General features: G+C 45.6%; 1 protein-coding gene across 1 annotated transcript in view; it reads left to right on the top strand.

Annotated features, from left to right (window-relative positions):
• The window catches only part of MLLT6 (MLLT6, PHD finger containing), a 69,055-nt gene extending 45,045 nt beyond the window's left edge, over nucleotides 1-24,010 (top strand). Inside the window, exons 13-20 of the mRNA XM_069751695.1 lie at nucleotides 12,516-12,582; nucleotides 12,692-12,819; nucleotides 13,813-13,974; nucleotides 14,089-14,165; nucleotides 14,411-14,730; nucleotides 14,817-14,901; nucleotides 21,090-21,299; nucleotides 21,471-24,010. Of these exons, the coding sequence (XP_069607796.1) occupies nucleotides 12,516-12,582; nucleotides 12,692-12,819; nucleotides 13,813-13,974; nucleotides 14,089-14,165; nucleotides 14,411-14,730; nucleotides 14,817-14,901; nucleotides 21,090-21,299; nucleotides 21,471-21,512 (1,091 nt within the window). The 3' untranslated portion in view covers nucleotides 21,513-24,010. The remainder of the gene's footprint in view (nucleotides 1-12,515; nucleotides 12,583-12,691; nucleotides 12,820-13,812; nucleotides 13,975-14,088; nucleotides 14,166-14,410; nucleotides 14,731-14,816; nucleotides 14,902-21,089; nucleotides 21,300-21,470) is intronic.
• The last annotated feature ends 2,499 nt before the right edge of the window (nucleotides 24,011-26,509 follow it).

Here is a 26,509-nt window from a genome sequence, read left to right as displayed (position 1 = left end):
TGCAATCTATGACTTCTCTGGCCAAAGCGCTTGAGTCCTTCAGTGTTCCTTCTGGAGATCGTGGAGGTCGCACGCCTGACGCAGAGGAACCCTCCTCTACATGGGAACAGTCGGCTAGCAGGGGCTGCAGACAATCTAGAAACGTACAAGCGTCTAGGAAGCAGATACGTAGTACGTCTCCCGTACAATCACATGCCGTCCGTGAGCTCCGTCTCTCGTTCTCCCTCTCCAGATGTTGGTAGTGAACTCGATTCTGAGTATGAATCAGACATCTCCTTAGATCCAGATTCACCAGACTTTCAGAGGACCCTTGATTCTTTGAGGCTGTCAACCAAACTCTGAAGGTTGATGAAGATTCTTGCTCCGTGCCGAATCACGCTGTGTGCTTCAAAAAAGCGAAGCGTCCTCACAGAACATTCACCGGAGTTTTGGGATTTAGTTAATCGGCACAAGGAGCGACTGGATAAGTGCTTTACAGGACAAAAATTGCTTGAGGCGAAGTACCCTTTCTCAGCCGATCTGAGAAAAGATTGGGCCGAGTCCCCTGTAGTAGACCCGTCAGTCTCTAAAACCCTTCTATCCCTGCCAGACGGCTCATCTATTAAACATCCCACAGACCGCCAGATAGAAAATTTGTCTCGATCTGTCTTCGAGGTCTCAGGTGCAGCTCTATGTCCTTCCTTCGCTGCAGCATGGGTAGCTAATGCAATGGTTTCCTGGTCGTAGACCTTGGCTAATTCAATTCAGAGCAATGCACGGCGAATAAGCCTCCTTACTTTGACAAGCCAGAGATGGTATGTCACTCTCCATAAGGAGAAACGATACCCCTTAGACCCCAGTCCAGAGCCTCTCACCTAGCCAAATCAGTTCTCATGCTTCGCACTGACGAGGGCCAACAGCCCGAAACACCGTGTCTGCGAATTGAGATCTTGATTTGGCTTTTATCCTAAGTCATATTGCACGACTCGTTAAAGGGTTGATTGTGACTTGTAGGATCGCTACTTCCAACAGGTGGCGCTATAGAGTTTAAGTCCTTTTTTTCTCAGAAGAGGCAATTTGCATATCAATTCAGAGCAGTAATCTTCCTCTGGAGGCAGCGCAGCTGGCTAGTCAAATTTCTCAGGCAGGAGATTTCCTGGTACACGCTTCTTTGGATGCAGCCAACTGTGCTGCACTATTGGCGACAAATGACATCACGATCAGAACATATTTGAGTCAGAGAATGGAAGGCGGATTCTGCGTCAAAAACGTCTGACAACTCTTCCTTACCAGAGTGGGCGTTTGTTTGGAGAGAAGCTGGATCAGCTTATCTCAGATGCTACGGGAGGAAAGAGCAAGTTTCTTCCCCAGCAGAGGCTTAGGCGTCCTATTCAGTATCCACAACAAATCCGTTTCCGATTCTTTCGTGCCAATCCGATTTGGTCCACTACCTCTTCAGGATCAGGATGCTCTCCATGCAGGAACAGAGGACCCCAGACATCCTATAGGTCCAATCAGCAATGGAAGGGTCAGCCCACACAGTCTGGATCTAAGGGATCTAGGTCCCAGAGATTTTGCATCCAATGACTCATGGGGTTATGTGGTTGACACCACCGGTCGCCTACTTCTGTTTCACCAGGTCTGGCTCTGTCGTTCACAACGAATGGGTCAGAGACCTGGTGTCTTCCGGATACAAAATCTATTTTTCTTCGTGTCCCCCAGCTTGTTTCTTTCCTCCCCGACTTCCAGCATCAAGGGCAAGGGCAAAGTTCTTTCCCGAGCCATAGACTCTTTGTGCCGCAATGGCGTCATTGTCCCAGTTCCGGAAAACTAAAGGTTCTAGGGATTCTACTCCAACCTATTTGTCGTCCCCAAAAAGGATGGAAAAGTGAGGCCCATACTAGACCTCAAACTTCTAAACAAGTTTGTCAAGATCCGTCATTTCGGCATGGAGTCTCTGCATTCGGTCATCACCTCAATGGAAAAAGAGGAGTTTCTAGCATTCATAGATATTTGAGATGCTTACCTGCATATCCCAATTTTTCCTCCCCACTAAAAGTTCCTGTGTTTCGCCATTCGCGACCAGCACTTTCAATTCACTGCTTTGCCCTTCGGCCTCGCTACCGCTCCCAGGGTTTTCACAAAGGTCATGGCAGCTGTCATGTCCATCCTGCACTCTCGGGGCGTGGTCGCCCTACCGTATCTGAATGACCTCTTAGTCGAGGGTCTTTCCACGGTTGCGCGGAGTCCGTTCGTATCACTTGCGATACTCTTTCTCGTATGGGTTGGCTGATAAACTTAGCCAAGTCTTCCCCATTCCAGCGCAGCAGATATCCTTTCTTGGCATGACCCTGGACTTCTCCTAAGGGTTGATGATTCTCCCTCAAGGCAAGTTCCTAGCCCTTCAGCAAGGAGCCTGTGCACTTTCTCAGTCATCCCCCTCATTCCATCCGCTTTGCGATGAGGATACTGGGGAAAATGGTGGCAGCAATGAAAGTGGTTCCTTTCACACAGATGCACCTCCGTCCCCTACAGCATGCTCTTCTAGCAGCTTGGGACAGGAACCCTTTCCCCCTCGACTGCCAGTGCCGCCTATCCCCGCAGGCCAGGCAGACTCTTAGATGGTGGACATTGAGTTCTTCCCTCAACCAAGGGAAGTCCTTTCTCCCGGTTCAATGGCTAGTGGTGACTACCGATGCCAGTGTTCTGGGCTGGGGAGCAGTTTTTAGTCACCACACCGCTCAGGGACGCTGGTCTTCTCTTGAATCGAAACTTCCAATCAATACCTTGGAAATCCGAGCGATATGGCTAGCACTACTGCAGTTTCATTATCTCCTAGCGGGTCTTCCCATCCGAATTCAATCAGTCAACACCACGGCTGTGGCATACATCAACCATCAAGGGGGTACCTGCAGCAGGGTGGCCATGTGCGAGGTAACTCGCATTCTTCGATGGGCAGAGAGGAACCACAATCTCAGCAGTGAACATACCAGGCGTGGGAAACTGGGCGGCAGACTTCCTCAGCCGCCAGGGTCTCGCCTCGGGGGAGTGTGAACTTCTTCCGGATGTTTTCCAGCAGATCTGTCTTCGTTGGGGAATCCCAGATGTGGATATGATGGTTTCCAGACTGAACGCCAAAGTCTCCAGGTTCATAGCTCAGTCGCGAGATCCAAGAGCTATAGGAGTGAATGCTCTGGTTCTTTAGTGGTGACAGTTCCATCTTTTGTACATTTTTCCCCCTCTGCCGCTTCTTCCGAGAGTCATCAGGATGATCAAGGCGGAAGGGTCCCAGTGATCCTGGTCGCTTCGGATTGGCCACGCCGGGCGTTTTTCGCAGGGTTGGTGCGCCTCATCACTGATGTAGCCTGGCGACTGCCGGATTGTCCAGATCTGCTCTCCCAGGGACCGATTTACCACCAGAACTCAGCGGCCCTGTGTTTAACGGCTTGGTCGTTGAATCCTGGATTCTGACCCAGGCTGGTTTTTCACCACAGGTAATGTCCACAATGATCAGTGCTCGTAAGCCTGCGTTGGTATGCATTTATCACTGTACCTGGAAGACATTTTTTGCTTGGTGCAAGGCTCTTGGACGTCTTCCCTATTCCCACCATTTTGGAGTTCTTACAGACCGATCTGGACTCAGACCTTCCGCTCAGCTCGCTCAAGTGCTAGATATCCGCCTTATCGGTCTTATTCCAATGTAGGATTGCGACAAAACCTCAGGTGAAGTTGTTCATTCAGGGGTTACACATGTGCATCCCCTCTATCGCATGCATTTAGACCCTTGGGACCTTAATTTGAAACTGGGAGTCTTACAAGAAGCTCCTTTTGAACCGCTTCAGGACATTTTGCTCACCTTTCTGTCCTGGAAGATTGCCTTTCTCGTTGCAATTACATCAATCAGGAGTGTTTTGGAGCAGGCTGCTCTGTACTGTCGGGCGTCTTTCCTTATTTTCCACCAAGACAAGGTTGTCCTTAGGCTGTCCCCATCATCTTTGCCCAAGGTTGTCTCATCCTTCCACCTTAACGATGACATTGTTCTTCCTTCATTTTGTCCAATTCCAGTCCACAGGGTGGAAAGGGCTCGCCATACTCTGGATGTAGTCAGAGCTCTTGAGAAGGTACAGTATGTCTCAAGGACGGCGTCCTTCCGAAGGTTGGATTCTTTGTGCTTCCTGAGGGTCACAGGAAGGGTCTAGCCTCTTCAAAGACCACGATAGCTAGGTGGATTCATTCCACCATTCAGGAGTCCTAACGCATCAGAGGTAAGCCTTTCCCAGCGGGGGGAATCAGGGCACACTCCACTCGGTCAGTAGGTGCTTCCTGGGCCATTCGGCATCAGGCGTCGGCAGAGTAGGTCTGTAAAGCCGTAACTTGGTCCAGTCTACATACTTTCTCCAAGCACTATAATGTTCATACTCAAGCTTCGGCTGATGCGGGGCTTGGGCAGAAGAATTCTGCAGGCTGCCGTAGCGCACCTCTAGGCAGTTGTTACGTGAAGCCTGATGTTTTTTGTTGTTATTTTCCCACCCACTGCTTTGGGACATACCACGGTCCTGTGTCCCCCAATGAGGCAAAGGAGAAACAGAGATTTTTGTGTACTCACCGTACACTAATTTTCATTTCATTTTTCTATGTTACCGTATATGCTCGAGTATAACCCGAGATTTTCAGCCCAAATTTTTGGGCTGAAAGTGCCCCTCTCGGCTTATACTCGAGTCAAGGTGGGCGGCAGGGTCGGCGGGTGAGGGGGAGAGGGCGCTGAGGTATACTTACCTAGTCCCAGCGATCCTGATGCTGTCCCTGCCGTCCCACGGTCTTCTGTGCTGCAGCTTCTTCCCCTCTTCAGCGGTCACGTGGGACCGCTCATTAGAAAAATGAATAGGCGGCTCCACCTCCCATAGGGGTGGAGCCGCGTATTCATTTCTCTAATCAGCGGTGCCGGTGACCGCTGATAGAGAAAGCTGCGGCACCGAAGACCAGCTGTGACAGGCGGGGGCAGCGTCAGGAGCGGCGGGACTAGGTAAGTATTTTATATTCACCTGTCCGCGTTCCAGCCGCCGGGCGCCGCTCCATCTTCCCGGCGCCTCCTTCTTCCCGGCGTCTGCGCTCTGACTGTTCAGGTCAGAGGGCGCGATGACGCGTATAGTGTGCGCGGCGCCCTCTGCCTAATCAGTCAGAGCAGAGACGCCGGGAAGATGGAGGCGCCGGGACCGGACGCTGGGAGCTGCAAGCAAGAAAGGTGAGTATGTGGTTTTTTGTTTTTTTTTATTGCAGCAGCAGCAGCAGCGGCACAGATTTATGTGGAGCATCTATGGGGCACAATGAACGGTGCAGAGCATATATGGGGCACAATGAACGGTGCAGAGCATATATGGGGCACAATGAACGGTGCAGAGCATATGTGGGGCACAATGAACGGTGCAGAGCATATATGGGGCACAATGAACGGTGCAGAGCATATATGGGGCACAATGAACGGTGCAGAGCATATATGGGGCACAGCTATGGGACAATAATGAACGGTGCCGAGCATATATGGGGCACAATGAACGGTGCAGAGCATATATGGGGCACAATGAACGGTGCAGAGCATATATGGGGCACAATGAACGGTGCAGAGCATATATAAGGCACAGCTATGGGACAATAATGAACGGTGCCGAGCATATATGGGGCACAATGAACGGTGCCGAGCATATATGGGGCACAATGAACGGTGCAGAGCATATATGGGGCACAATGAACGGTGCAGAGCATATATGGGGCACAGCTATGGGACAATAATGAACGGTGCCGAGCATATATGGGGCACAGCTATTGGACAATAATGAACGGTGCCGAGCATATATGGGGCACAGATATGGGACAATAATGAACGGTGCCGAGCAGAGCACTGTATGGGGCAGAGCTATGGGGCAAAATGAACGGTGCAGAGCAGAGCACTGTATGGGGCAGAGCTATGGGACAAAATGAACGGTGCAGAGCACAGTATGGGGCACAGCTATGGGACAAAATGAACGGTGCAGAGCACTGTATGGGGCACAGCTATGGGACAAAATGAACGGTGCAGAGCACTATATGGGGCACAGCTATGGGACAAAATGAACGGTGCAGAGCACTGTATGGGGCACAGCTATGGGGAAATAATGATCTATTTTTATTTTTGAAATTCACCGGTAAATGCTGCATTTCCACCCTAGGCTTATACTCGAGTCAATAAGTTTTCCCAGTTTTTTGTGGCAAAATTAGGGGGGTCGGCTTATACTCGGGTCGGCTTATACTCGAGTATATACGGTAATTTGGGATTGTTTAGGGACTTTTAACCCCTTCCCGACCTGTGACACAGCGTATGCGTCATGAAAGTCGGTGCCAATCCGACCTGTGACGCATATGCTGTGTCACAGAAAGATCGCGTCCCTGCAGGCCGGGTGAAAGGGTTAACTCCAATTTCACCCGCCTGCAGGGACAGAGGGAGTGGTAGTTTAGCCCAGGGGGGGTGGCTTCACCCCCCCGTGGCTACGATCGCTCTGATTGGCTGTTTAAAGTGAAACTGCCCATTAGAGCGGTTTATAATATTTCACCTAAAAAACTGGTGAAATATTACAATCCAGCCATGGCCGATGCTGCAATATCATCGGCCATGGCTGGAAACACTGATGTGCCCCCACCCCACCCCACCGATCGCCCCCCCCCCCCCACCCCCCGATCTGTGGTCCGCTCCCCTCCGTCCTGTGCTCCGCTCCCCCGTCCTCCTGTCCGCTCCCCCCGTGCTCCAATCAAACCCCCCCGCACTCCGATCACCCCCCCCCGCACAGCGATCCCCCCCCCGTGCTCCGATTCCCCCTCCCCCGTGCTCCGATCCATCCCCCTGCACAGCGATCCACCCCCCCCCGTGTTCCGATCCACCCCCCCCCCCCGTGCTCCGATCCACCCCCCCGTGCTCCGACGCTCCCCCCGTGCCCTGATCTCCCCCCCCCCTTATACTTACCTCCCGGGATCCGTCCGTCTTCTTTCCTGGGCGCCGCCATCTTCCAAAATGGCGGGCGCATGTGCAGTGCGCCCGCCGAATCTGCCGCCCGGCAGATTCGTTCCAAAGTGAGTTTTGATCACTGAGATAGGTTATATCTCAGTGATCTAAATAAAAAAAAAATAGTAAATGACCCCCCCCCCCCCCCCTTTGTCACCCCCATAGGTAGGGACAATAAAAAAAATAAAGAATTTTTTTTTTTTTTACACTAAGGTTAGAATAGGGTTAGGGGTAGGGTTAGGGGTAGGGTTAGGGTTTCGGTATGTGCACACGTATTCTGTTCCTCTGCGGATTTTTCCGCTGCGGATTTGATAAATCCGCAGTGCTAAACCGCTGTGGATTTATCGCGGATTTACCGCGGTTTTTCTGCGCATTTCACTGCGGTTTTACAACTGCGATTTTCTATTGGAGCAGTTGTAAAACCGCTGCGGAATCCGCAGAAAGAAGTGACATGCTGCGGAATGTAAACCGCTGCGTTTCCGTGCAGTTTTTCCGCAGCATGTGTACAGCGATTTTTGTTTCCCATAGGTTTACATTGAACTGTAAACTCATGGGAAACTGCTGCGGATCTGCAGCGTTTTCCGCAGCGTGTGCACATACCTTTAGAATTAGGCTATGTGCACACGGTGCGGATTTTGCTGCGGATCTGCAGCGGATTGGCCGCTGCGGATTCGCAGCAGTGTTCCATCAGGTTTGCAGTTCCATGTAAACATATGGAAAACCAAATCCGCTGTGCCCATGGTGCGGAAAATACCACGCGGAAATGCTGCGTTGTATTTTCCGCAGCATGTCAATTCTTTGTGCGGATTCCGCAGCTTTTTACACCTGTTCCTCAATAGGAATCCACAGGTGAAATCCGCACAAAAAACACTGGAAATCCACGGTAAATCCGCAGGTAAAACGCAGTGCCCTTTACCCGCGGATTTTTCAAAAATGATGCTGAAAAATCTCACACGAATCCGCAACGTGGGCACATAGCCTTAGGGTTAGGGTTGGAATTAGGGTTGTGGTTAGGGGTGTGATTAGGGTTATGGCTACAGTTGGGATTAGGGTTAGGGATGTGTTGGGGTTAGTGTTGGAGTTAGAATTGAGGGGTTTCCACTGTTTAGGCACATCAGGGGTCTCCAAACGCAACATGGCGCCACCATTGATTCCAGCCAATCTTGTATTCATAAAGTCAAATGGTGCTCCCTCAATTCCGTGCCCCGACGTGCGCCCAAACAGTGGTTTACCCCCACATATGGGGTACCAGCATACTCAGGACAAACTGCGCAACAATTACTGGGGTCCAATTTCTCCTGTTACCCTTGTGAAAATAAAAAAATGCTTGCTAAAACATAATTTTTGAGGAAAGAAAAATTATTTTTTATTTTCACGGCTCTGCGTTGTAAACGTCTGTGAAGCACTTTGGAGTTCAAAGTGCTCACCACATATCTAGATAAGTTCCTTGCGGGGTCTAGTTTCTAAAATGGGGTCACTTGTGGGGGGTTTCTACTGTTTAGGCACACCAGGGGCTCTGCAAACGCAACGTGACGTCCGCAGACCATTCCATCAAAGTCTGCATTTCAAAAGTCACTACTTCCCTTCGGAGCCCCGACGTGTGCCCAAACAGTGGTTTACCCCCACACATGGGGTATCAGCGTACTCAGAACAAACTGGACAACAACTTTTGTGGTCCAATTTCTCCTGTAACCCTTGGGAAAATAAAAAATTCTGGGCTAAAAAATTATTTTTGAGGAAAGAAAACGTATTTATTATTTTCACGGCTCTGTGTTATAAACTTCTGTAAAGCACTTGGGGGTTGAAAGTGCTCACCACATATCTAGATAAGTTCCTTTGGGGGTCTAGTTTCCAAAATGGGGTCATTTGTGGGGGGTTTCTACTGTTTAGGCACACCAGCGGCTCTGCAAACGCAACGTGACGCCCGCAGACCATTCCATCAAAGTCTGCATTTCAAAAGTCACTACTTCCCTTCTGAGCCCCGACGTGTGTCCAAACAGTGGTTTACCCCCACACATGGGGTATCAGCGTACTCAGGACAAACTGGACAACAACTTTTGTGGTCCAAATTCTCCTGTAACCCTTGGGAAAATAAAAAATTCTGGGCTAAATAATTATTTTTGAGGAAAGAAAACGTATTTATTATTTTCACTGCTCTGTGTTATGAACTTCTGTGAAGCACTTGGGGGTTCAAAGTGCTCACCACATATCTAGATAAGTTCCTTTGGGGGTCTAGTTTCCAAAATGGGGTCACTTGTGGGGGGTTTCTACTGTTTAGCCACATCAGGGGCTCTGCAAACGCAACGTGACGCCCGCAGAGCATTCCATCAAAGTCTGCATTTCAAAACGTCACTACTTCACTTCCGAGCCCCAGCATGTGCCTAAACAGTGGTTTACCCCCACATATGGGGTATCAGCGTACTCAGGAGAAACTGGACAACAACTTTTGGGGTCAAATTTCTCCTGTTACCCTTGGGAAAATAAAAAATAGCGGGCTAAAAAATCATTTTTGAGAAAAGAATTTTTTTTTTAAATTTTCATGGCTCTGCGTTATAAACTTCTGTGAAGCACTTGAGGGTTCAAAGTGCTCACCACACATCTAGATTAGTTCCTTTGGGGGTCTAGTTTCCAAAATGGGGTCATTTGTGGGGGATCTCCAATGTTTAGGCACACAGGGGCTCTCCAAACGGGACATGGTGTCCGCTAATGATTGGAGCTAATTTTCCATTTAAAAAGCCAAATGGCGTGCCTTCCCTTCTGAGCCCTGCCGTGCGCCCAAACAGTGGTTTACCCCCACATATGGGGTATATGCGTACTCAGGACAAACTGGACAACAACATTTGTGGTCCAATTTCTCCTATTACCATTGGCAAAATAGGAAATTCCAGGCTAAAAAATCATTTTTGAGAAAAGAAAAATTATTTTTTATTTTCATGGCTCTGCATTATAAACTTCTGTGAAGCACCTGGGGGTTTAAAGTGCTCAGTATGCATCTAGATAAGTTCCTTGGGGGGTCTAGTTTCCAAAATGGGGTCACTTGTGGGGGAGCTCCAATGCATAGGCACACAGGGGCTCTCCAAACGCGACATGGTGTCCGCTAACAATTGGAGCTAATTTTCCATTCAAAAAGTCAAAAGGCGCGCCTTCCCTTCTGAGCCCTGCCGTGTGCCCAAACAGTGGTTTACCCCCACATATGAGGTATCGGCGTACTCGGGAGAAATTGCTCAACAAATTTTAGGATCCATTTTATCCTATTGCCCATGTGAAAATGAAAAAATTGAGGCGAAAATAAATTTTTTGTGAAAAAAAAGTACTTTTTCATTTTTACGGATCAATTTGTGAAGCACCTGAGGGTTTAAAGTGCTCACTAGGCATCTAGATAAGTTCCTTGGGGGGTCCAGTTTCCAAAATGGGGTCACTTGTGGGGGAGCTCCAATGTTTAGGCACACAGGGTCTCTCCAAATGCGACATGGTGTCCGCTAACGATGGAAATAATTTTTCATTCAAAAAGTCAAATGGCGCTCCTTCCCTTCCGAGCCTTACCATGTGCCCAAACAGTGGTTTACCTCCACATGTGAGGTATCAATGTACTCAGGAGAAATTGCCCAACAAATTTTAGGATCCATTTTATCCTGTTGTCCATGTGAAAATGAAAAAATTGAGGGTAAAATAATTTTTGTGTGAAAAAAAAGTACTTTTTCATTTTTACGGATCAATTTGTGAAGCACCTGGGGGTTTAAAGTGCTCACTATGCATGTAGATAAGTTCCTTGGGGCGTCTAGTTTCCAAAATGGGGTCACTTGTGGGGGAGCTCCAATTTTTAGGCACACGGGGGCTCTCCAAACGTGACATGGTGTCCGCTAAAGAGTGCAGCCAATTTTTCATTCAAAAACTCAAATGGCGCTCCTTCCCTTCCAAGCCCTGCCGTGCGCCCAAACAGTGGTTTACCCCCACATATGAGGTATCAGCGTACTCAGGACTAATTGGACAACAACTTTCGTGGTTCAGTTTCTCCTTTTACCATTGGGAAAATAAAAAAATTGTTGCTGAAAAATCATTTTTGTGACTAAAAAGTTAAATGTTCATTTTTTCCTTCCATTTTGCTTCTGCTGCTGTGAAGCACCTGAAGGGTTAATAAACTTCTTGAATGTGGTTTTGTGCACCTTGAGGGGTGCAGTTTTTAGAATGGTGTCACTTTTGGGTATTTTCAGCCATATAGACCCCTCAAACTGACTTCAAATGTGAGGTGGTCCCTAAAAAAAATGGTTTTGTAAATTTCGTTGTAAAAATGAGAAATCGCTGGTCAAATTTTAACCCTTATAACTTCCTAGCAAAAAAAAATTTTGTTTCCAAAATTGTGCTGATGTAAAGTAGACATGTGGGAAATGTTATTTACTAACTATTTTGTGTCACATAACTCTCTGGTTTAACAGAATAAAAATTCAAAATGTGAAAATTGCGAAATTTTCAAAATTTTCGCCAAATTTCCGTTTTTATCACAAATAAACACAGAATTTATTGACCTAAATTTACCACTAACATGAAGCCCAATATGTCACGAAAAAACAATCTCAGAACCGCTAGGATCCATTGAAGCGTTCCTGAGTTATTACCTCATAAAGGGACACTGGTCAGAATTGCAAAAAACGGCAAGGTCTTTAAGGTCAAAATAGGCTGGGTCATGAAGGGGTTAAACTTTTAAATCTATTAATAAAACGGATTTTGTGTACTCACTGTAAAATCCTTTTCTCCTAGCCACTCATTGGGGTACACAGCACGCACCCTGTTAGCCTAATGGCTGGTGTTTTTCGTTAGTTTGACATGTTGTACCCTTATATGTTGTTAATGTTCTCCTACTGCTTTTGCACTGAACTGGTTCTCTGGGAGCCAGCATGAGGGTGTATACTGCAGAGGAGGAGCTAACTTTCTTTGTATCACTTACTGTCAACCTCCTAGTGGCAAGCAGCATACAACCACGGTCTGTGTCCCCAATGAGTGGCTCGGAGAAAAGGATTTTACTGTGAGTACACAAAAATCCCTGTTTTATTAATAGATTTAAAAGTCCCTAAACAATCCCAAATTAACATAGAAAAATTAAATGAAAATTAGTAATAGTTCTCTCAGCATATAGTTGATAGGGTAATCCCATCAACTATATGCTGAGAGAACTATTACTAATTTTTATTTAATTTTTCTATGTTAATTTTGGATTGTTTAGGGACTTTTAAATCTATTAATAAACTTTCTATTTTAATATATTACTCTAATTGGAATAGTCAGTGAATTGAACACTATTGCAGAGAACTACGGCATAATATTTTCAGTGAATTCAAACATGTTGGAATGAGTTCATTTTGTGGAATTGTATTTGATTGCGAGACTGTTCTTTTGGCTTAGTACATGGTCCTGAACCTCGGGACACTTTCTGCAATTGCATGTATAAAAAGTAATTTTCTTAATAAAAGGGCTGAACGCTTCCATATTTAATAAGACTTCTCTTACACAGAGCCTGAGTTGGAAGACTGCAGCTTTATATGTAGAGGTAGTTCTCCACGAGAGAGTTTGTCCTCTATGTAAGTAAACTTGATATAGCAGAAATGCATAAAGCATGGTAACGCACGTTCCATGTTATGTAGTGTACATGTAAATTCACATTAAGAAAAAGACTTTGTTCTCCAACAGGTCACCAATCAGCAGCCTGCCCCCATTATATGATCCAAGCGGTGCCTCCACACAGAATGATAATGTACCACAGGTCACAGCCAACCTCGAACAATTACTGGAGAAGCATGGAGAGGCAGGGGTTAACAGTAAGACTCTCATTTAAAAGGTTAAATAATTGGTAGCTGTTGATTCTCATAGCAGGGGTGTTGGGAACATGACTGTAATTTGCATTCTTGGGGGCCGTGTTGCCTCTTTGTGCGGCTCTCAGACAGATGGTCATAGACGTCCTTTGCTGTGTCTTGTCTCTGCTCACATTTATTTTCCATGTGACAGAAAATAGGAGTGAGTGGTGCATAGTGCAAGAGCTGGGGTAGAAAAGTACTAACTGTGCACTGTGGGGACAATTCTGGGACTTCAGTATATTGGCAAAATGAGGGTCTTCTTAGTCCTGTCTGGTATTCCAGAAAGATGAAGTGCTGATGCATGAGAATGGCTACCATCATTAGAGTGCATAAACTGCAATGGGGGGAGCCCCATGGACTCATTGTTTTGCCATTTCTGAGAGAACAGAGGAGATGGGAGACCTGAAAGTGGAATCGGTGAGACATTTATGGAATATCATTTTGATATGTCACAAATGTCTCGGAATGTAATATCCCTTTGAATTTTAATGTGGACTTTGGCAACTGTGCAACCTGACAATGTGTCCCTCATACAAGGAACAGTTGCAATCCAGAGGGATCAAAGGAAGATATAACGGATAATTTCATGGTGTTAGAGAATAATGGGTAACCGTTGAGAAGGCTATAGGACATGTAGAAATGTATGTAACAGAATTCAAGTATCCGATTAGACCCTGGTGATGGCCGTGATATGGGAGTATGAAAAGAAAATTATTACCGGTATTTCTCAAAATATCCTGTTCTATATAAGAAAGAAAACCGGTCTTATATAGTATAAGGGATTGGTTAGGATGATCGGATCAGCTGTGGGTTAGGAATCAGACAGGTCTGAATAGGATCCATTTCAAGTGGCCTAAGTGGAGTCTCTATGCACTGTTTACTGTAAATTATACAAAGGGAGTGCAGTCACCCTACCGCTGTGCATTATCATTCTTAATTCTCATTCTGCCTCCACAGTTGTGGACATGCTCCAGGCATTGCACTCCCTGCAAAAAGAGAACCGCTCACTACAAGACCAGATCTTGAGTCTGACCGCTCGGAAGGAGAAGCTGCAGCTACTGAATGTTCAACTTGCTTGTCCTTTTCCCCCTTCTTTACCAGCAATTAATGTTCCTCATGGTGAGTCCTTGGTTTATGGTTCTCCTCATATTTTTTTAGAGATGGTTCTCTTCTACCAGCAGTTTCTGTACAAATGACCTTTTCTTCCATAACTCCCTTTGTCTGTATCCTTAGTGAGCACCCAAGACACTTTGATCAATAAGAGTCCGACTTCCAAGAGCAGCGTTCGTACTGAAAACTCTCCTTCTGAGGTGGGGATATTTCTATCTCTTCTAATTTACATACATCGTCATTATTTAATCTTTTTTTTTTCTTTCTTTGCTTATTTTTTCACATATATATTGGTTACACATCTTCCTTGTCCATTCTTGTTATGTACCATTCTTCTCTATGGATATCTCCTGTTTTGGTGTACTTTTATACATTTTAACTTTTGCTTTTCTATTTTTTCCTTTAATAAATGACCTTTCCTTATTTTTGCAATTCTCCCGCACAGGACCCACAGTCCGGCTGTCCCAGCAGAAGCAGCTCCTGTCTATCCTTGCACAGCACTCCTCCCCCAGGACCCCTATCTCATACAGCTCCATCACTTCCCACAATGGGAGCAGAACAACTAATGAACGGGCTGGTACAAGCCGCAGGCCCTGGAACGCCCTCTGCGCTGGCAGCTATTCCTTTGCTTGGAGCTCTTTCTGGTAATCCAGGTGCACTATCACTGAATACTATTCTGGGAAGTATCACAGGCGTTCTGCAGTCATCTGGGCAAACTCCGAACCCTCTGTGCAGCGGGACTGCCGGCAGCCACATACCAGCCAGGTGAGATGGTGGACATGGAAGATTTTCTATCTCATGTTTTGCATTAGCTGCCTATTACAATTCATCTATATGTGCTTCTTATGCAGCCTTTCCCCACTGAGCGCACTGACAGAACAACAGAGGCAGCTAGCACAACAGCTGCAGCAGCTCGCCTCTGCTCATCTCACTGTGGTAGGTATCCTCAGCCTTTACATGAGCACTTCAACTACACCTAAGCCTTTTATAAGCAGTAAAGGGATAGACAACTGCTTTCTGTTTCCTATTTAATCCCAACCATTCCAGCACTGTGTCCCCAATCCTCCCCTCTGGTCTTCTGCTTAGCTGGATATAGGGATAATGTCCGGATTACTTCACGCTGCAGCCAATCACCGGATTCAGCCATATACAGCATAGGAACGCTGAGTCTAGGGATTCACTACAGAGGTCATGTGAGGTATACAGGACAGGAAAAACATGGCTGCTTTCTTCCAAAATCAATTCAACAGCAGCACACAGGTAATATTACAACTCAGCCCTATTCAGTCTAAAGGCGCTGAACTGCAACTTCAGACAGTGGGTAGACAGAGACAAACACCTCAGATCCCATGGTATTGACAGCAGCATCTAATGAGTTAAGCTCCCAGGATTATAAATAATTCCTATCTTGTGAGTATTGTGATTATCTTGTGAGGCTCCTCCTGCCAGTTTCTAGAACACTTTGCCACCTGGCTTACTCACTTTCTATCCTGTGACATCCCCACCCTCATCATGGAGACATTAACATCCCCATCAATGATCCCCTCTCCCAATCTGCCTCTTATCTTCTTTCTCTAACTTCTTAATTCGGCCTCTCACAGTTTACTAATTCTCCTACGCATGAGGACGGGAATACTCTGGACCTGGTTTTCTCCCCTCCCGACTCGCGGCACGACTTTACTAACTCCCCTCTCCCGCTCTTGGACCACAACCATCTTTACTTCTCTGTCAAGAATTCTCTCCTCACCCAGGACACCCCCACTTACCACACTTATCGGAATACACGTACTATTAATACCCAGCAGCTTATAGACAACCTCCACACATCTCTAGCCCCCATTTCCTCCCTCTCCTGTCCAGACTTAGCATTGTCACACTTCAATAATACACTGAAGAATGCCCTAGATGAAGCAGCACCTTCTACACGCGGAAAGACCCGACACAGACAACGGCAGCCCTGGCACACTATGCAAACACGCTTTCTTCAGCGCAGCTCAAGGTGTGCAGAGCGGCAGTGGAGAAAATCTCTCTTAGCAGAAGACTTCATCCACTATAAGTTCATGCTCAAAACCTATAACTCTGCCCTTCATCTGGCCAAACAATCCTACTTCACCACCCTCATCACCTTACTGTCCAACAACCCAAAATGACTTTTTGAAACCTTAAACTCCCTCCTGAAACCTAAAGTACAGGCCCCCGTCACCAACCTCAGCGGTGAGGATCTGGCCACCTATTTCCTAGAAAAAATCAACCACATCCATCAAGATATCTCAGCCTAATCTCCTCAATGCCTGGATCCCCTTCTCTGCCGCACCTCAAGCTCACTAGACATCTTTGAGCCTGTTTCAGAAGAAGAAGTTTCCAAGCTCCTCGCTTCTGCTCAGCCTACAACCTGCAACAGTGACCCCATTCCTTCACATCTCCTGCAGTCTCTCTCACCAGTGGCCACCACTCACCTGACTAAAATATTTAACCTCTCTCTTTCTTCAGGTATCTTTCCCTCCTCATTTAAACATGACATCATAACCCCTTTACTTAAAAAGCCATCCCTGGACCAGAACTGCACGGCTAACTACAGACCTGTGTCTAACCTTTCCTTCATCTCTAAATTCCTGGAACGCTTGGTCCACTCCCGTCTAATCCGCTATCTCTCGGATAACTCTCTTCTTGACCCCTTACAATCTGGTTTCCGCTTTTTACACTCCACTGAAACTGCCCTCACTAAAGTATCTAATGATCTAATAACAGCTAAATTCATTGGTCATTGCTCTCTGCTGATTCTCCTGGATCTCTCTGCCGCATTTGACACTGTGGATCACCAGCTCCTTCTCACTATGCTCCGCTCTATAGGCCTCAAGGACACAGTCCTCTCCTGGTTCTCCTCCTACCTCTCTGACCACTCGTTCACTGTATCTTTTTTCGGCTCCTCTTCCTCTCCTAATCCCCTTACTATCGGGGTTCGGCAGGGCTCAGTCCTAGGCCACCTCCTCTTCTCTCTATACACTCAGCAGATTTGGGTTCCAGTATCATCTCTATGCTGACGACACCAAATTATACACTTCTTCCCCTGACATCACCCCTGCCCTAATTCAAAATACCAAGGATTGTCTGTCTGCTGTCTCTAACATCATGTCCTCCCTCTATCTGAAACTAAGTCTCTCCAAAACTCCTGAACTTCTTGTGTTTCTCTCCTCTACTAACCTCACTCTATCTAACATCGAAATTACCCTGGAGGGTTCAACCATAACTCCCAAGCAGCGTGCCCGCTGTCTTGGGGTCATATTCGACACCGAACTTTCCTTTACTCCCTATATCCGATCACTCACTCGCTCCTGTCACCTGCATCTTAAAAACATCTCCAGAATCCGACCTTTTCTCACCTTTGAAACTGTTAAGACTCTTACTGTTGCTCTTATTCATTCTCGTCTGGACTACTGCAACTCTCTTCTGATCGGTCTCCCTCTTACCAAACTTTCTCCTCTCCAATCCATCTTGAATGCAGAAGCCAGGGTCATATTTCTGTCCAGCCGCTTCACCGATGCCTCCATCTTGTGCCAGTCATTACACTGTCTACCCATTCGATACAGGGTCCAGTATAAAACTCATCTCTCTCACCCACAAAGCTTTCCACAGTTCTGCACCGCCTTATATCTCCTCTCACATCTCTATCGCCCTACACGTGCCCTCCATTCTACAAATGACCTAAGACTAACATCCCCCCGAATCACACCTCCATCTCCAAGACTTCTCTCGTGCTGCACCAACTGTCTGGAATGCACTTCCCAAGACGATCAGACTGATACCTAGCCCCGACCTATTCAAGCGCGCTTTGAAAACCCATCTATTCCAACAAGCCTACCACATCTACTACTCAGTAAACTAACTTTGCCCTGTTCCCTCCTTCCAAATATTCTGAATCTGCACCCTACTATTCATATGTCTCCACACCCTCCATGCACACGATAACTGCACTTGATACTTGACTATTGCACTTAAACACACGGGCTGATGACCGGATCATGCAGCTTTATATGAAAATCCCTATTTATTATAATTGCCAGACCTGAAATAACAAGCACTTTTCACATATTGTGTCCCCCCATTTCCTTGTAGATTGTAAGCTTGCGAGCAGGGACCTCACCCCTAATGTCACTGTTTAAATTGTCTTAACTTGTATTGAATTTATTGTCTGTACATGTCCCCGCTTAATTGTAAAGTGCTGCTGAATATGTTGGTGCTATATAAATAAAAATTATTATTATTATGGGCAGTACCACCATTATGGTAGAACTAAGAGTACTTCAGCCTTGGAGATCACCTCTAGAGCGCTTGTGGCAACAACACTTTTCAGAGTAATAGTTCAGTTTTACATTCATGTTCTCCTCTACACCTGTCCTACCTAGTGCTGTCACAAGTGCTGTCAGTTTTACTGGGTCAAAACTGCAGACAGAGGCCCTTAGATGTGTGAGTTGTAATCCTTATATACTCCTTGACATTGAAATTGCAACACCAAGAAGGATGAGACGTGGATTTATGGAAACCACAGGATGGATAGACATGTTAATGATATGTAAATGATAAAAAGAAGGAAACACATTTTTTTTAATCAGATCATTTTTATTGAATACTCTAAATACAAATTTTCAATAAACAAGTTTAACATAATAATTCCATGCTCTAAAACACAGACAAAACATCATAACTTTAAATCTCTAGTCCTCCCTTAATCCCAACATTCCAAAGAAAACCATTTGTTATTTACACATCGTTTCTAGAATGAAGGAGTATAAAATTTGTCTGGGTGGGAGGGCGGCTAATGGTTAGGGAGTAACACCGTATATATTCTGTATCTAATTTTGTGACTAGCCCTGGAGTATCAAGCTAAGGGCTCCATATCTTTTCAAATTTGTGACTCGAGTAGCGTTTAATCAGCATTTTTTTTTTAAAACTCACAGTTTAATCTGTATTGAGTCTAAGCCCCACATGCAGAAATGCACTTACTGTCTTTGGCTAATATCAGTGATGTTATTAATGGTTCTCTGAGGAATGTTCTGCCACAGTGACTGCACTTGGGCACACAAATCATCAAGATCCGCTGACCCCAGATGTTCTTAATGGGAGACAAGTCCAGAGACACTGCAGGCTATGGTTACACATTTAGACCACTAAGGTTGTTCACAGAAGCACCAAGCAACGTGCAGCCTGGTGCTGTCATGCTCAAAAACGGATCCTGGAACACTTTGTAGTACCACTAACGGGGTACTCAGTGATGCTCTGGGCCTGCTTTGCCTTCTCTGACACTGGAAACCTGCTACAGGTCATGATAGATTCAGCCAAATATCAAGAAACCATATGAGAAATCATCATGCCTTCTGTCGGGGCTGTTAAGTTGGAGTCTGTGTCCATTTTGGTGGAGCCGGAGTCAGTATAAAATGGACCGACTCTGACTCTTAAAATATATAATACACTGTGTACAGTAGTACAGTGCAGGATGTGTTGTAAATGTTTCCATAAGAATTTGGGAAAGTTATGAAATGTCCTATAAGTGTCTGTTCTGTTCCTGATCTAAGGATCTGGGCTTTTAGTTGAGATGAATATGTGCTACACGTTATGCACATACTCAGTAGTAATCAGTGTTGTGGAGACAGGAGTAAGGGAAATGTCCTATAAGTGTCTGTTCTGTTCCTGATCTAAGGATTTGGGCTTTTAGTTGAGATGAATATGTATTACACGTTATGCACATGCTCAGTAGTAATCAGTGTTGTGGAGACAGGAGTAAGGGAAATGTCCTATAAGTGTCTGTTCTGTTCCTGATCTAAGGATTTGGGCTTTTAGTTGAGATGAATATGTGTTACACGTTATGCACATGCTCAGTAGTGACCAGTGCTGTGGAGACAGGAGTAAGGGAAATGTCCTATAAATGTCTGTTCTGTTCCTGATCTAAGGATCTTTGCTTTTAGTTGAGATGAATCTGTGCTGCACTTTATGTACATGCTCAGTAGTGACCAGTTCTGTGGGGTCGGAGACAGAGAAATGTCAGAGTCAGAGGTTTTACTTACCGATTCCACAGCCCTGTCTTCTGTGAGGAAGCTGGAGCTTTGGCATCATTGAACTTTCCAGGAGGAAAGTAATCTGAAGCATACATCAAAGTTCTACAAATCTTGGTTTCAGAACACGTCCTGAAGGATTCAGGAGCGGCCGTCAGTCACTTTACTTGAACTTCATAAAAAATCTTTGGTGGGATTTGTAGAAGGCAGGTTCAGTACGTAAAACCCTAGAATATTAGTGACCTTAAGGCCATTGCCCATGAGGAACGAGCTAAGACTCCTCATGAATGCTGCCAGTAGCTGGTGTCTGGCTGTGCATCACGTCTACAACGGGTCATAACAAGCAAAGATGCTCTACGGAGTGCTGAAGACGCTTATCATGAAGGGTGAATAGTATTGTTCTAGTTTGGTTTATTGCAAACAGCAGAAAGTTTGTACATTTTACTAATAAACCTGGGGACTGAATAAGTTTGATTTAGGCTGTAAGTTAGTATTATCTAGTCTTCACAATGCCTTCTTAGGCTACGTTCACACTAGCGTTGCGCCGCCCTGCGTCGGCGACGCAACGCGCGACGCACGCAAAAACGCGCGCGTTTTGCGACGCGTGCGTCGTTTTTTGACCAAAATCGGACGCACAGAAAATGCAACTTGTTGCATTTTCTTGCGTCCGACGCTAGCGTCGAAAACGACGCAAGTGTCGAAAAACGCCACCCAAAAAACGCACGCGTCCCCTATGTTAAACATAGGGGCGCGTCGCCGGCGCAACAGCGACGCACATTGGCGGAACGCCAATGTGAACGTAGCCTTATGATGTCTTCACACTCACGTTCGCTCTTTTTCTTCATTTTCCATTGCTTTTTGATAAGAATATTGAAGCTCACTTTGATGTTTTGTTTAATCCAATACGAAGAAAATGTAAATCTGCCAGACATTTTCATAAGTGGAGGGGAATAGAAAACCAGATCATTACAGATCCGTCAGATGGAATGGCGAATCACAATCCGTGTAGTCTTGAAGAGTTAGAAATCGGTGCATTTTTTCCATTTATTTCATCTCTGCATTTTGTGTCTTTCGTAGGAACAGCAGAATGTCCTTTATCAACTTGTTCAACACTTACAACAACGACAGGATCTACATCGTCTGATTACAGTGCCAGCTGCCCCTCCTCTACTGCCTGTGACATCAACATCTAACACCATGGCGTCCTCCCCGGCCCCACCCATTCTTACCGCTCAAGCCCCCCCCTACCTTGTGCCACAAGGCGAGGGGGGGGTACAGAAGTCAACGGTACGTTTCATTAAGTAGTGGTATAAGGTGAGAGTTGCCATATATTTTTCATTAGGATTGCCTTTGCCTCATGCATCAGCCTTGTTACATTCTACATTCTTTATATTCTCTTTTATCTTAACATGGACACAGATGATCCCCCATCGTTTCCTTCTCTGTTTTTCATTACAGAGAGGAGGTGAGAAGACGCCCACGAATCACGACAAGGGATGAACCAAACTCCCTGCGTCCACCATATCTGACCGTTCTCTACCCAGATGAGCAGAAGCGTATGGGGCACTGTGGAGGATGTTCCCAATATCGGCGGTAGGAGAGGATACCCAGATCTTCTGGGAGAAAAGAGCACATGTCTACAAAGCAATGACAATATGTACCGGCCTGCAGATAAGGCCGTATTACGTAGAGTAGCTGGAAAAATCTGTTCCGGACACATACTGAAAATATGTAGCGTATCTGTGTGTCATTCAGAGTGATGTGTCATTTCTATGTAATGGTCTATCCTTGCACAGCACCTTTAAATGTATGTGTCATGCAGATGACTGCTCTCCATAGTACGCTGTGCACATTTTTGTGTGCGTGTATATACATTTCTAGATGTTAAATGTCCCAGTGGCCTCTCCTATGGCATTTCAGACAGGGATCCTTGCGGCCCGTCTCCTCTCTCCTTATTCTTCTCTTAGTTGGAAGTAGAACTTTGTGCACTCAGCCCCTTAAACCCCCCATGCCTATTTCCGTTCTCCGGCACTATGGGCGAAGCCTGAAGCACCTTGTGATACAAAGTATCAGTCCATGTGAAGGATGTGTGTCGGCAAGTTCTTCGCTCTGTTGCACTATCCTTGTGTTTCTCTGTGTACATTCGATCCATATTTTATAGTATATGTTCATCTGTACACGTACGTATACACAAGCTTTTTTTTTTTTGGTTTGTTTTTCTTTTTCTTGTTCTTTTGACCCTGGTCGCTCATGTTTCCGTGATAACTGTGCACGGATCAATATATGTAGCAATTTCTTGTGAATTCCTTAGCACAAGATGTAGATATTTTACCATGTGTGTATCTTGGGGTAAATAGGAATGTATTGATCCCTTTTAAAGGGGCTTGGCTTCTATGTAATATAAGCATATATATAACTATGTAAGAAATATGTCCGGAGCATTTGGTAGCCCCAAAATTTGCACCTTTGTCTCAATGACTGTTTTGTACAGAAATAGGATTTTTTTTTTTTTTGCGTGATAAGACTGATGTAGGAAATCTTTGGCTGAGAAAATATGCTGGATTTCTTTTTTTTGCAGCTGGCAAGCTAAAAATTGCCTACTCCTGTTTTTGATCCAAATTGGTGATGAGTGAATGTGCTTGGATAAGGTGTTATCTGAACATGCTGGGTGCTAACCAAGTGTCTTCTGCGTGCTCGAATAATATATTCGAGTTCCCGCTCAGACTGCATGAATTGCAACATGTATGTATTGCCTAAAACACCTGTGTCAAACAGCCACAAGACATTCAGGCGCGAGGACACAAACGTATTGTTCAAGTACGCCAAAGTCACTCAGCACCTGAGCGTGCTCAGAGAACACCTTATCCGAGAATGTTTGCTCATTATTAGCCCTAGTATAAAAGGCTTTGTCACAACACAGGAAAGTTTACTGTTGTCTACAGCCACAGATCTAAATAAATGCCCTCAATTTAAAGAAGCACTCCAGCTTCTTTATGCACATATGATACATACTCACAATCAATATTTTACCTGTGTAATTTATTCCATCCCACCTCAGATACTGAAAGCAGTGAGATGAGCTAAATCTGCATCACAAAAGATACAATGAGACTGCTATATTTACTTCACATAGGAGACAGACTTCTGTATATACATCTCATGGTATACATTGAGACTGCTGTATACATCATATAGCATACACTGAGACTGCTGCATACATCACATATAATATAATGAGACTGCTGCATACATCACATAGCATACGCCGAGACTGCTGTATGCATCACATATCATACACTGAGACTCCTGTATACATCTTATAGCTTACACTGAGACTTGTATAGAGATCAAATAGGAGACACTGAGACTGCTGTATATACATCACATAGGAAACAGACTGCTGTATATACATCCCATTAAGACTGTATACATCACTGACACTGAGACTGCTGTATATACATCTCATAGGAGACAATGAGACTGCTATTATACTTCACATAGGAGACACCGACTGCTGTATATACATCCCATTAGACTGCTATATACATCACATAGGAGGCACTGAGACTGCTGTAGATGCATCACATAAGAGACACTGAGACTGCTGTATACATCAGGGGACATCTGCTCTATGTTACTGATCAATCAACCATTACATAGGAGCAAGAACAATGTGATGACACTCTGGCACCGTAGACAATGTTGTTTATATTATGGAAACCATCTAAGGGTACCGTCACACTATACCATTTCGATCGCTACGACGGTACGATTCGTGACGTTCCAGCGATATCGTTACGATATCGCTGTGTCTGACACGCAGCAGCGATCAGGGATCCTGCTGAGAATCGTACGTCGTAGCAGATCGTTTAGAACTTTCTTTCATCGCTGGATCTCCCGCTGTCATCGCTAGATCGGTGTGTGTGACACCGATCTAGCGATGCGATCCAGCGATGCGTTCGCTTGTAACCAGGGTAAACATCGGGTAACTAGGCGCAGGACCGCGCTTAGTAACCCGATGTTTACCCTGGTTACAAGTGTAAAACTAAAAAAAAAAAAACAGCACATACTTACATTCTGGTGTCCGTCAGGTCCCTTGCCGTCTGCTTCCAGCACTGTGACTGCCGGCCGTAAAGTGAAAGCAGAGCACAGCGGCTGTGCTTTCACTTTCACTTTACGGCCGGCAGTCACTGAGTGCGGGAAGCAGACGGCAAGGGACCTGACAGACACCAGAATGTAAGTATGTGCTGTTTGTTTTTTTTTAGTTTTACGCTTGTAACCAGGGTAAACATCGGGTTACTAAGCGCGGTCCTGCGCTTAGTTACCCGATGTTTACCCTGGTTACCCAGGGACCTCGGCATCGTTGGTCGCTGGAGAGCTGTCTGTGTGACAGCTCCCCAGCGACCACACTACGATTTACCTACGATCACGGCCAGGTTATATCGCAGGTCGTGATCGTAGGTAAATCGTATAGTGTGACGGTACCCTTAGAGAGAAGAATAAATCAAAGTGACAACCCAGACACAGCAAGCACATAAACTGAAAGAAGTATACATAAAGCATACACAGGAGTCTCTACATTTATTATTCAGTGATACACTATACTGCACTATATAGACAAAAATAGCTGGAGTGCTTCTTTAACACGATGAAAGGAACTCATGACTGCTATGTCATTACAGGTTGTGGCATGTTCTGGTCAGTTAGGACTTGTAGTTCCACAGGAGTAGCATTTTCAATGGAAGCTCTACACATACTCAGGTAGTCCAAATTAACCTCTGGATAAAGTCTGATTGTGCAGGTCTCCAGGATTATCAAAGAAATAATATAATAAGCAGGCAGGGTAGACACTTCTGGAATATCCACAGGATTTTGCCACAAATGTCTGAAAAGTAGGAGTCTCACTTCTACAAGGAGGTCTAGTGTCCACTATTCAGCTGATTTAAAGTATAATATGGAGATGGCCCTTCTTCCATGTAGCTCTCCCTATTGGATTCTACAGGAGTAACTCAAGGGATGCTTTGAATTGGCAAACTGATGACTGGTTCATAGGAAGTTTCACTTATCATGCCATGTAGCCCTAAAGCCAGTGTATAATCAGAAAAAATAAATTAAAAAAAGTTTCAATTTTCACAGTAGCCATTGGGTCTATTTTAAACTCACACTTCCTGTTCTTTACAGAAAAGTTTTCAGAAGTCTCATTATCATCAGAGGCAGGATTATGATGACAGATAATAATAATAATCTTTATTTTTATATAGCGCTAACATATTCCGCAGCGCTTTACACACCTTATCATGGCTGCCCCAATGGGGCTCACAATCTAAATTCCCTATCAGTATGTCTTTGGAATGTGGGAGGAAACCGGAGTGCCCGGAGGAAACCCACGCAAACACAGAGAGAACATACAAACTCTTTGCAGATGTTGTCCTTGGTGGGATTCGAACCCAGGACTCCAGGGCTGCAAGGCTGCTGTGCTATCCACTAAGGGTACCGTCACACTATAACATTTCGATCGCTACGACTGTACGATTCGTGACGTTCCAGCGATATCGTTACGATATCGCTGTGTCTGACACGCAGCAGCGATCAGGGATCCTGCTGAGAATCGTACGTCGTAGCAGATCGTTTGGAACTTTCTTTCATCGCTGGATCTCCCGCTGTCATCGCTAGATCGGTGTGTGTGACACCGATCTAGCGATCTAGCGATGCGATCCAGCGATGCGTTCGCTTGTAACCAGGGTAAACATCGGGTAACTAAGCGCAGGACTGCGCTTAGTTACCCGATGTTTACCCTGGTTACAAGCGTTAAACTAAAAAAAAACAAACAGCACATACTTACATTCTGGTGTCCGTCAGGTCCCTTGCCGTCTGCTTCCCGCACTCAGTGACTGCCGGCCGTAAAGTGAAAGCAGAGCACAGCGGCTGTGCTTTCACTTTCACTTTACGGCCGGCAGTCACAGTGCGGGAAGCAGAGACGGCAAGGGACGTGACGGACACCAGATGTAAGTATGTGCTGTTTGTTTTTTTTTTAGTTTAACGCTTGTAACCAGGGTAAACATCGGGTAACTAAGCGCGGTCCTGCGCTTAGTTACCCGATGTTTACCCTGGTTACCCAGGGACCTCGGCATCGTTGGTTGCTGGAGAGCTGTCTGTGTGACAGCTCCCCAGCGACCACACTACGATTTACCTACGATCATGGCCAGGTCGTATCGCTGGTCGTGATCGTAGGTAAATCGTATAGTGTGACGGTACCCTAAGCCACCGTAATACCTCCATACACCGTTAATAATACAGTCTCCAACATTCACACACAATAGGTGATGCCACAGCTTTCTGTTCTTCACTTCACACTGACCTTTGTAAATGCTCATTAGATGGTTAAATACAAAAGAGGAGTGTCAGGGTCTGTTCATTGATGCTAATGTACATGTGAATTTGCTGCAAAAAAACAAAACAGAAAATGTGAATGTAAAATACCCTAGTGGCCAGTGTGA

The sequence above is a fragment of the Ranitomeya imitator genome, chromosome 2 (genome assembly GCF_032444005.1).
Source record: "Ranitomeya imitator isolate aRanImi1 chromosome 2, aRanImi1.pri, whole genome shotgun sequence".
Lineage (NCBI taxonomy): Eukaryota > Metazoa > Chordata > Amphibia > Anura > Dendrobatidae > Ranitomeya > Ranitomeya imitator.
Note: the sequence above shows the minus strand (reverse complement) of the source record. Positions and strands in the feature narration are given on the sequence as shown.